The 12,048-nt window shown below is 45.5% G+C and overlaps 1 protein-coding gene across 1 annotated transcript in view; it reads right to left on the reverse strand.

Annotated features, from left to right (window-relative positions):
- Positions 1 to 9,533: 9,533 nt before the first annotated feature.
- The window catches only part of SARS1 (seryl-tRNA synthetase 1), a 214,531-nt gene continuing 212,016 nt past the window's right edge, over positions 9,534 to 12,048 (reverse strand). The window contains exons 10-11 of the mRNA XM_085643409.1: positions 10,909 to 11,038; positions 9,534 to 10,273 (exon numbers count right to left, since the gene is read on the reverse strand). Coding sequence (XP_085499535.1) covers positions 10,122 to 10,273; positions 10,909 to 11,038 — 282 coding nt within the window. The 3' untranslated portion in view covers positions 9,534 to 10,121. The remainder of the gene's footprint in view (positions 10,274 to 10,908; positions 11,039 to 12,048) is intronic.

A 12,048-nucleotide genomic window follows, 5' to 3' on the forward strand; every position in this document is an offset into this window, starting at 1 on the left:
AAAGGCAAACTTAGCTGCATCCATACCATCAGCAATGGCTTGAGAGAGTATGACTCGGGCTTCTTCCGAGACTATAGACATCACCTATGTAACAGAGTCCCAGATTGAGTGGAGTATAAGTCCAGAAGATACGCAGTGTTCACCGACCTCAGACCAGGCTGGTAGAAGAGAACATCCTCTTCCGAGAAGTATCCAGCCTCCTGGACTGCCTGTCTGATGGAGTGGTAGGGAATCTACCAGGATTTACTCTGGAAGTGGAGGCTTTTGACCACCAAGCTCCCCGGGGTGAGGTGCTGAGTGAAGAAACTGGGGTATATTGGGCGATGGTGGAGGGCATTGTGTTATGCACAGAAGTCACTGTGCAGGGTTTGGACCAGGCCCAAAGTACGACGTTTGCGAGGGCTCTGTTAAAAGGGGGTAGCGGTTCAGAGTGGGTGAATCCCAGTTGAAGCACCTCCTTCAAGAAACTAGTCTTGACAGCCACAGAGGGTAGCTGAGGATCCAGGACCTCAGTCGCCCTTCTCAACACCACTGCAAATGAGGCACCCTCCTCTGTAGCCATGGTAGGGTGAGAGACCAAACCAGTCTCTGGGGAGGTGTCCAGGCCACTGTCAATCGCCAGATTCCCATACCAGGTGTCCTCAGTGTCATTTAATGGCTGGCATTCATAAGGGTCCAGTGGCCCCTCCGAGTCATCACCAAGTCCAAGGCCTAGGAAAAAGGCAAAGGGGGATTGTTGTTGAATGACGTTGCTCCGGCTCTGTGTCTAAGTCGGGGATGACAACAGGGATGGTGCCTGCGGCGGCAGCATTGAGGTGGGCGTGGAGGAAGGTCAAGGTGGTATGACTGGCGCCACTTTGGATCCATCAATTGATCCAAGGAGCCAGACTGGTGTAGTAGTTGTACCCGCAGGAAGACCAGTAGGAGCGCCTTCTGTGCCCTCGGGGCACCCAAATAAGAGGTGCATGACCTCACAAAATTCACGTAATTGAGCAGGGATCGCCTGGGCTCCTGGAAATTTTGGGAGGCACGGAGACGGCCCAGATGAAGGTTTGACTGTGGAGCGAGGGCTAGAATTCAAACTTTGACAGACAAGGCGAAGTTGAAGACCTCTTCGACATCTTACTCTAGTGAGACTTACCCGATATTCTGACGGATTCGACTGTCATGATGAGCTCTTGGAGTGGCTCCGCAACTGATCTTGGGACATTCCTATTGACCAAGATAGTCACATCGACTTAGAGGAGTTTGAGGGACCGCTCCCTCAAGGCCTTGAGGTGCATGGCGCAGCAATCAGATTAGGTCTCAGAGTTGTGGTCGTGTTCCAGGAACCAGAGATGCACCAAATAAGGGTCCGTCATTTGTCGGTGACAGGCGACACATGGCTTGAAACCGGCTTTCCTAGAGGACATACCTGACACACCAGGAGACAAGTCTCAAACATTTTTTTGACAAAAAGTAGAAAAAAGGGTCAGTCACAAAAGACTGGGGGTAACGCTTCTCTGGATCTGCGCTGATTAGCACGGAAAGAAAAGAACGGAGGTCCGCGCTCTGGGGTGACACATGTATGGGCACAGCATACGTCACTTCTGCCACGGACATCACGCAGAGCCGAACACAACCTATCGGCGCACAGGGGTACTGCTCACAAACATTTTCCGGATCCAGATTGACGCCAGAGGAAAATTCTAAGGTAAGGAATCTGCAGCTAGAAGTCTATCAGATGAACGGTTGATGTCAAGTGCACTACAAAAGTGCGCTTGACAGGAATGGTTTGTCAAGTGCACTAACATAGCAAATCCTTCTGATGCACACCAGAAGGATTTTCCTTTAAAAAAAATTCTGTTGGGATGAGAGGAAAGCGCTTCTTTTGCATCCAAATATAATATTTTTCCAGCTACTGTAATTTGCAAAGGGCCAACTGGCCTCTGTCGTTGATCAGTGCTCGGGGGGCATGACTCTACCCCCAGAGCACCAATCTAAGCATGAGAGGTCTGGTTGGAAGGGAATAATGCCCACTTTCTAGTGGTACCTCACCCTAGTGGATCCCTGCTCTGGGATCGAAGGTAGTGTGCGCTTGACATGAACTGTTCTAAGCTCACTTGAGCAGCTAAACATTTTTTAGAACTCCCAGTTTCAAGATGAGGAACGATGCAAGCATGTGAATCTGTGAAAAAAAAAATAATAATAATCAAGCGCAGAACACTCACAGGGAACACCCCAGACCGTTTTCAGCCTTTTTGTGCCTCATCAGTGATTTGCTCCTTGAGACTTGTGGTGTGAGACAGGGCTCATGTCTGGGACAAGTGTCACACATCAGCATCCCACTGGGAAAATTAAAAATGTGGGTGAAGTTATCAAATTTATCTCTCCCACTGGTAAGTATGCTGGGTCCCATTCCAGTCCAGTTACGTTGCTTACTGCACCACAAGAGACCAATTAAATGCAAAATTAGCCTTCGCTCTCCCCCAAAACAGAAATCCCATTCACAAGTTTTTCCTCAGAGATGCTTTTTCAATGTCAACAAGCATTTGCAATTAAATAGGTCTCGCATTAGTTAAATGCAGAGCTATTGGCTTTGCAAATGGAACAGTAATACGGCAGGCAAACAATTTTGTGCCGTCACTGTTACAATTCTCTTTTTCTTCTATTTATTCACTTTTGTATGTCCGCTGTATTACTTTTACATTTGCAAAGGCAATAGGTCTGCATTTAACTAATGCGAGACCTGTTGTATTTCAAATGCTTGTTTTAAACCCTGTTGATAGTCCATCATTAAATGACCATTGAACAGAATTCATCTCTTACCTTTTTTCTCCTGCTCCTAGCTTCTCTTCCTGCAGTGCTTCCCTGGCGTTGGTTGCTTGTTCTGTTGCTTCAGAGCACCGTGCCAGTGCAGATGCTGCTCCCCAGACACCATTTTGAAAACAAGCATTTACAATGCAATGGTCTCGGCATTGGTAAAGTTAGAGCTATTGGCATTGCTCATGACATTATTTTTGTTTATGTTTTTGTGTTTAAAACATTTAAAGAAACGGCATTGTCATGAGCAATGCCAATAGCTCTAACTTTACCAATGCCGAGACCATTGCATTGTAAATAGCTCTGTGCATTTAGGTGTTGCTCCCATAGATGATAGGTAGAGGTGCATATTAGATTAACAATTTTGGCAAGGTTTTTAAAGAAGGATGTGGTGCGTTAAGGTGCGTGTTATATAACACTTCGTGCATTAAATGAGGTTGTGGCTGTAACAGTAAGGTGCGCCGGTGAGAGTGGGGTAGTTTAGTGAAGTATTGTGGAGTTTTCTGTCAGTCTCTTATCCAGCAGGCCTTCTCCTCCTCCACCCCTAACGGACAGACAGAGTGAAGGAATGTGGCATTTACAAGATGTAGAGTTGGCAGCATGGCAAGGTCATCGTGGTCGATCCAAGTTTCAGTTTTGGCAGTGAAGGTAAGTTTTAGAGGGGTTAGTATTAAAAAGGTTTTTATTACAGAACCATCTAGCATTCCATAGGCTGAGCAAAATGGCGCTGGAATTGGCAGCGAGGCTGTAAGCATAAAGTACAGGCTCTCAGTTCACAAAGGTGGTGTGGGGCAAACTTCTCACACGATGGCCACATACATGGTGTAGGTCACAAATCACAGGTGGTGCAGGGAACCAATCGGTCAGTTCTTTAGAGGAGTGCAAGGCAAAATTAGAAGGGTTTGGGGCACCAATCTTTCGAATGCGTGAAGGCCACATGGTTAAGACGATATCAAGTGGGGTGCATTCCAACGATCAACTGGGATACATGAGGGGTATAGGTTACTGGCAACATTCATAAAAGAGGACAGGCTCATATCACCAATCACTCAGATTCCTGGGATCGATTTATGAATGAATGCGTTTTGAATTATGTGAAACACAAATATATTTTCCGGATTAGAAGCGTTCCAAGCAATGAGTACCTTCTGTAATGACTGGTGAAAATAAAATTTTCGGTATTGGATGTTCAAAGATCGGATGAAATACACCTCCATTTACAAGGCAATGTTCATGAAATACAAGCAGAGAAGACGCTCAGTGTCATAGTACTGAGGCACACAAACCTTAAACATGGCATTCAAATTGACACAAAGCTGAGCTGAGCGTGGCCCTCTGAAGCACTGCTAGTATCGGTGAACCACGTACACCGGTTTCATAAACGAGCAGACGTTGCTGCAGGAGATTAGGGCCCAGGCAATCTTCATGTAACCGGAAACCATCGGCGCACTTCGAGATAACAATTTCAAGCGGTGCCGCGGTGCCATGCGAGCCATGAATGGAGCCGGGCTGGTGCGCAGCGGTGACATAAGTGGCGGCAACACAAACCCCATCTCTCAAAGAGCATGGTGAATGAGGCCATCGTTTCTTCCTGTGTAATTAATGGAAGCATGCTAACAAAGCGCCATTGTGCTGAGGTGACAAGTGACAGAGGAGCGGTGTAAGTGGAGTGCAAACAGCCTTTCATTTACAATGCCATGCACTATGCCAGGAGGCAGGGTGGTGAGGTGGGGGCCGCGGGGGCTGGCCACCCCCGCAGAGGCTAGTGACTCATTTACTAATTAACTTGTTCATGAAAATACCACGTTCTGTCGCCGGTGACGTGTCCGGATGATGACTGGCTGCCACCATTGTCTTGAAAACACTGGGCGCGAGGCGGGTGCGGGAGGGGGCTCAGGTGCACGCGAGGATATTGACATTGATTACTTGTTTTATGGCTCTCTCTACCGCCCGTATGTCTGTCCCTCCACTCTTCATGAAGTACGGATGGGAGGGACTGTAGGGCTGGGGATCCCGTGCTCGCGCTGGTATGCAGGGAATATGTCGTAGGGGTTGGGGGTCCCGTCACAAGTTGTCTTGTCTCTTTGGAATGTGCAGGGCCGGGGGTCCTGGGCGAGAATTGCAGGGGTCACGTGGTCCCAATCCGTCTATGTGTAAGGAGAGGCTCCACGTCATGATGGCGAGATTGTATGGGGCGGGGGTCCTCGATTTACTGGTGGGTATGCGCAGGGCTGCCGTGTCCCAGGCTTTTTCGGCTCAGGGAAATATGAGAAGGTCAAGGGACCGGAGGCCTCGGTCGAGTCCAGGGGGAGGTGTTGTGCAGGGGGTCGTGGGCTCTTTCAGCGTAAGGAAACGAACGGATGGGCTGGGAACTGGTCTCGGGCCGATGGCCACGGATGAGGAAACGAAGGGGCGGCAACTTCCCAGAGTCCCCTTCCCGTGTTGCTGATCAGGCTAATTAATGTTTTACTGTTTAAGAAACTGGCTAATGAATATTGGCTTTTCACAAACCTGTTAACAATTTCGTTAATTGATTTTTTGGGTTGGCTTTTCAGAATTCCTCCCCTCTAAACGGCAACAGATTGATTTGATTTTCAGGCAAATAGATTTACAAAGAATGCTGGTTTAAAAACTGAATGATTGCCACAAAAGAAGTACTTTGTATAATTAAGAACAAGCAAGCATTTGAAAACGCAAGTAGAAGGATGCCACCTCAAAATGTGAAGATATACTTCAGGCCTGCAAATTCAGTCATTCTTCGGATTGCAAAAGATTCCTTACCTGATGGCAGAATTATTGGAGGCTGTGGATAAACCGCGGGAGGCATGTCTTTCAGACACAGCATCGCGCCTTTAACAAGGTGGAAGGCGTCCAAAGCACGGTGCGGATCCCGATAGCAAAACAAGGAGATCAGGTGAGGGAGCAACGCCGGGACACCACCGCCTTTCTCCGAGGCAGAGAAGAACTGCCTCGGAGAAACACAGCCTCGGTTTCGGATTCGGGGGCGTGTTTCTTTTTCTCTCCTCTTGCCATTGGCTGGAGGAGAGAAAAACACGCCCTGCGAAAAGCAACGAAAAAACACGCCCCCCGATCCGAAAAGGACGGGGCTTCAACGGAGTGACTGGACCTCTTCTCCAGTGGCTGGCCAGCATTTAAGAGGCCAGCCAATGGAGAACAGGAGAGAAGAGGGGCGGGTGCAAGCCCCTCTTCTCAAAGTCACTCCAACTCATTAAATCTCGGAGCGAGACTGCGCAAGCGCAGCCTTTCGCAGCCGAGACCTAAAAAGAAGTAACTTAGTTCTAGGACAGAAGGTGCAGGAGTACACGTGCACGGAAAGCAGCTCCGGGTCAAAGCCGATCAAGCCAAGAGCTGAGCCAGAGTGCCCAACCTGTTTGATCATAGAGATGGAATTCCTAGCGAGAAGCGGCTAAATTATCCCAGCTTCTTAATGTTCAAAGCACCAGTTCAATAAGTGAGTGCGTACATAAAGCATTTAGGACACTAGATACAAATCTTGCTTTGGAATCCTTTCTTTGATGTAGCCACAGAAAATTAGTGGTTAATTGTGAAAATATTTGTGTGTAGAACTATGACAGTTTTGAAAAGTTAGTGACAAGTGCTTATGTGCATTTTAAAACAATAAAATAGATATTTCTACTAAATAGTATTTTTCAGATTTCAAATAACTGCAACAATATTTTTCAGATGTTTGTTACCAGGTGCTTCGAACAAACGATGACTAGACGAAAAATGCAGGCCACATCTCCACTACCTTTTAGCCATGGCAAGTGAATTCACTCTCAATAGCTATATTTTTCAGCTGCCACGTTGCAGCTCAAAAAGCATATTATGTGTACTGGAGGGAAAACTACGATAACAACGGAAACACGCACACTTAAAAGTCTGACAGGTTGGCCCCGCTCACTCCAAGGGCTTTACTGGAAACACACCTGAAATCACCCTTTGCCCTGCGAACACGGCACCCACCCAAACTACTACCTGGGCCCCCTGAAAGTCCTCCTCAACGCCAGTGTTGAAGGTGTGCTCTGGTGGCGCTCTATATGTATGAAGAAAGGCGTGCGGCTGCCATTAAAGTGAAAGCACAGCATGGGCGCATTTCCCCCCCCCAAAAAAAGGCATGTCTACTTGACAAAGAAATGTGCTTTTTTTGTAAAATCGCCCCATGCCACGCTTTCTCTGCATTCTGTCCATCAACTGTTGTTTTTGCATTCACTTTAATGGCGGCTGTGCCCCTTTCTTTAGACGAGCCGCATCTAAAGAAAGAAAGTAATAGCGCGGTATGGGGCGCGTTTAAAAAAACAAAGCATTTGTTTGTCAAGCTGAATACAGCGAGAAGCGTCTAAAGAAAGGGGTGCGGCCACCATTAAAGTGAAAGCTGGGCACGGTGTGCAATACGGCGAGCCGGCTGAAAGAAAGGTGCACAGTGGCCGCAAGGTGTACATTAAAATTGTCTTTTTTTTTTTTTTATAAAAGATTGCCGGGAGGGCATGTCCTGCCTGTACTGGCAGGCAGAAGAAAGTTATTTAGGAAAATAGTGCTCTGAGGCTGTATAATTAAAACGTACAGAGTACCAACCGATGTAACAGGGGGTGTCTTCATGGGAGGTTACAAGTACAGAAAAGCCGGTATTAAGGAGGGATTACAAAGCCTATTAACCAATGAAAATCCACCATTTCCAAAGGACAGTGACAGGAGCCAAATAAAAAGATGGGCGGAAAGTGGGCAACACTTCATGCCCATATCCTGAAAACAGCACGTCTGGAAGAGAAAGTGCAAGCTCTGCCTAGCAGAGACCTAAAAACCATGAAAGCAGACACAAAGATTAAAATATGGTATTTAAAGTGGGTGTAGAGAGTGCAAATGGCAATGATTCACTCAAGGCTTCCTCCTCCTCTTGGGAGTTAGGGTCCCATGTAACAGACTAGCATATACCATATGACTCCACATCATTTTCACTCTTATTGTCAGTTCGATCACAGAAGGTCATCTTTACTTGTTCATCAGATTCTCTTATCTTTAAAGCACTGATGTCACATGGGTGAGAACTTCTGTTCCTTATCCACCCCTTGTCCTCTCGTCAGACCACTCCATCTTTATGCCCTCTTACCTACTGACTCCCTTGATTGTTCTTTTAAGGTCAAGCCTACCAGACTGCAAAGCTATCTGGATGCGAAGTACATTTCGTGAGCTTCTCAAGAACGAAGAGGGACTTGCATCTTGCCCAATGCTTTACTATAATAATAATTATGATGAAGTCATTCACTTGCCTGCTTTTTAGTCAGGGGCTTGCCTTGTCCATCTTGAGTCTGTCCCCCCCCCCCCCCCCAGGACCATTGCCAATTTACTGATGTCCTTTCACTGCTCACTTTAAGGAAACAACTTTTTTCTTTTGTCTGAAACACTCAATGAGCGTGTATGTGTTATTAAGCTGTCTCCCTAGTGTGCTTCTCATACATGGTGCACTCTCTCATCAGTGTGCTTCTCCCCATCCCCTCTGTGATGTACTCATGTGCTTTTCCCTCGGTGTTGCATTCTCACCTTTGTGCTTCTTCCCCCTAACCCCACATGGGTCCCTCTCGCGCCAGTCTGCTTTTCTCCGTCCCCACCCACTGTGCTGCTTCTTCCACCTGTGCCCATGTTGCCCATACCAACCACATCCCAGTGTTGTTTCCTCCCATCCACTTTGAAGAAAAAGAAATTGGAATCAGCATTATAGGCTTTTTAAATAATTGTTTTAATCATGCAGCCCAGCATCAGAAATGCTGTTAAGCATTGCTTAAAAAAAAAGAAAATAATTGGCCAAGCCAATAGGTGCCAAAGCCCTGACCAATTGGCTTTGCCAATGCTGGCTGCTATCCCAGCCTCTATTCCATCTTCTCCACACTTTGTCTGCTCCTCGTTTGGAGGCAGGAGCACTAAAAAAAATCCCCCAAAACAACGATTGCCCAAACATATTTGAAGATCTGCAACATTTCTATTAATATTATTGAGACAAAAATGATCGATTTTAGAAACTGGTGTTGCTCATTTACTAGTCACTGCACTTAGGGGTTGACATTTAACTAATGGATAGTTGTGTACTGAAGAAGCATATCTTTTAAGTGTGGCAAAGATTCCAAGCATGTTTCTGCTAATTAAATACATGAAAAAACCATGCACATGGGGAGAGGTAGCACACAGGAGATTATCTGCTTTAACCCCCCCCCCCCCCCAAAAAATGTGTGTAAACTGTATGTATCCCAACACATCTAAAGTCTTTCTCAAGATAAATGGCATCGTTTGTGGTATTTTGACGTGGGCGGACTGTTTATAAATTGTAGATTATACAGAATTTCCATAGAATTGTGATGAAAGACCCTTATCCCACCCCAGCAATAGCATTGCGACTTGTGCACGTTGCATAGCATAGATCAGCCAACGTTAAAGTCATTCCTGTAAGAGTCTATTTTAAAACTTTATGTTCAGTATGCTGTTGCTGATTTTCGAAGCTACATAAGAAAATGGGCACGTCTTAAACCACTGCCAATCGGATGATAGTGGTATGGAAATTTAATATTTTGATTGTGTTTCTGTTTGACATTTCTCTGCATTTTAATGGCGAATGCTTACTAAATATCACAAAGAAATATAATATTTAATATGGAAAGCTATGTAATATTTTTGGAACCATAAGCGAACTTCCACAGCATAAAATTAGACAAAATGTGCACTTTGGTTTGACATTACAATGTTGCTTTATTGAATAGTGGTCTCAGTCACCAATAATAAAAGTTGTAGTTCCATGTCTAGATTAATGGATTGTGATATAAGATGTATATAAAATCAAATACCTCAACTTCTTTCCCCTTTAGCCAGGTTAACTAACCAACATTGCTGAGAGCAGCTTTACAAAACATTGGGAGGACCCCACTCTTCCCAGTGTCTGGTACAGGATGGCATTTTTTTTTTACTTCTGAAACCGAAGCAGGAGTACGGTGGGGGTGGAACGGGAACACATAAATTACCAGAAACAACAAATAGTGAGCGACAGTGGCCCTAACAGTCAATAAAATGTTATATTACTGCTCCATAATCTGAGAAGGGGTCAACTGTAAGGACAGGGTCCACAATCCCCAGTACTTGCTCGCATGCCAGGCGTGGTGCAAATCACTGGTCACAGAGAGGAAATAATAGCTTGTGGGATGTAGGGCTCCAGTTTCCACATATGGAAGCATGTGCCTCCAGGGCAGATCACCGGTCATAATAATTTAAGAGGTGAGGGACGTCAGATTAGCAGCAGCATCCTATAGAGTTTACATTTAGGCATGATTTACTTCCATGTGCTGCATTTGATCTTCCAACACTGCAGCATTAGATTTCTTTTTGCTTCCTTCTTGTTGTTTCTTTTGTTTCTTCAAAATCTCCTGATCAATTGGAGCAGGTTTCACAAATGTAATTAACTCTTTCATTCCTAGGGAAAAAGAATAAAACAGTTAAAACAGTTAAGCAGTCTTAAAAGTGATAAAGCAGAAACAGAAACTGAATAGACTAGAGAGGGAAATCGGTAGCAACTGCAGCGACACCACAAATCTCCAAAAATCAAATCTGATTTTAGTATGGGTGAGAAACCTTGGAACCACCAGGAAAGTCATCTCTGGGCTACTGAGAAGTGCTGTGATGCCTTCATGAAAGCCAACTGTACCACCAACAATCAGGATTAGTGGTACCCATTATGTAAAGTGAGATTGTGTCAATCTACAATGAAGGTCCAGTTTTGAGACAGCCACAGCTCAACAGTGACTGGTGAGGGACACAAAATAGGACATTGCATTAGTAAGGTTCTTTAAGATTTACATAACAAGGAGTGTACCAAACAATGAAAAGCAAATCTGATCAGAACGTGTGTAGGGAAGTCAAAGGGGGACCTTCCAGTAGAACGTAAAGTTTAACTATTCCAAAGGAAACCCAAAGGGCACAAATGAAATAGGCTGAAAGTCTGAGCCTCCAATAAGACACCCCCATTTTGTCTCTCTACCAACTGCTTCCACAATCTTGAAATGTCATGGTACACATGGCTTTACATGACACAGAGGGTAGGTTGCTCACCTGGTGGCATGAAGTCCCGCAGCTTCTCTGGAATCACAATGCCATCGTTTGTCTGGTAGTTCTCCAGAATGGCACAAATTGCTCGCGTTGTGGCACACATCGTGGCATTCAACATATGAACAAAGTCCACCTGTAGAAGAATAAAATTAGGGTCTGGCAGGATTGGGTGTTAGGTTTTACATTAGATATAGAACTTTGAATGGCAATGTAAAGCTGAACTAGGACTATGTAGCGCCAACAAATAAGATTCTACCAACTAAAGTGTCTTGTAAGCTGAAGTGGCGACAACATACATCAGACTACTGCATACATCTACACTAGAATCTGCTGTCAAGAGGATCAACAGTTTAAAATATCTTATCGACCAGCAGAAAGGCTAGGAAAGAAAAAAACTATCAATATCCCAATGAGGCAGGTTTTGTACATTTAAACAAGGATTTCTTAAACCAGTGACTGCCATAGTGCAGAGCTATAAAATAACATGAATTCCCAGTCAGCAGAACTCATTAAGCTCATCTAAGGTCGCCAAGCATTTGAGAGAGGGTAGGTTTTGTATCATAGGGGGCCCCTGGCCCGTTCTGGCGACACCTGAATTATGAGACCCATGTCCTTGCCCTGCCAGCCTAATTTGTAGGCCGTATTAAATTGACCAGTGGGTCCTGTGTTGCCATATAATTGTCCTAAGACATCCCTCCCACTTGACCGTGCTGTGTAGGCCCTTCTATTCAAAACATAGGCCGTTGTTAAATTGACCATAGTTCTGCCATTTTAGTGTATAGCAGTCTGAAGGCAGCGCTGACCCAAATCATATTCAGCTTCTCTTTCTGCGAGGCCTTCTGCTCCAGACTAGTAGCCCCCACCCTACCCGAGTGCTCAGTTCACTGCATCAGTTCCCTGAAGCTGTCTACATACAGTAGGCTGCATCCTGGACTGGCACTTGCTTCCTGGGCAGGTTCACGCTTTTGGGGAAGTGGCAACCGCAGACGTGTCAAGTTAGAGAACAGAGGAGATTTATACACGTATATCAAATTCCCGTACAATATCCACTTATTTTCTGCTTGCATTTGCAACTTACGACAAGCGATTGGCCTGAGAAACTGACCTTTTCACCTAGTTTACGGTCAGCATTAAGTGGGTAAA

This window comes from Triturus cristatus, chromosome 1_1 (genome assembly GCF_964204655.1).
Source record: "Triturus cristatus chromosome 1_1, aTriCri1.1, whole genome shotgun sequence".
Classification (NCBI taxonomy): domain Eukaryota; kingdom Metazoa; phylum Chordata; class Amphibia; order Caudata; family Salamandridae; genus Triturus; species Triturus cristatus.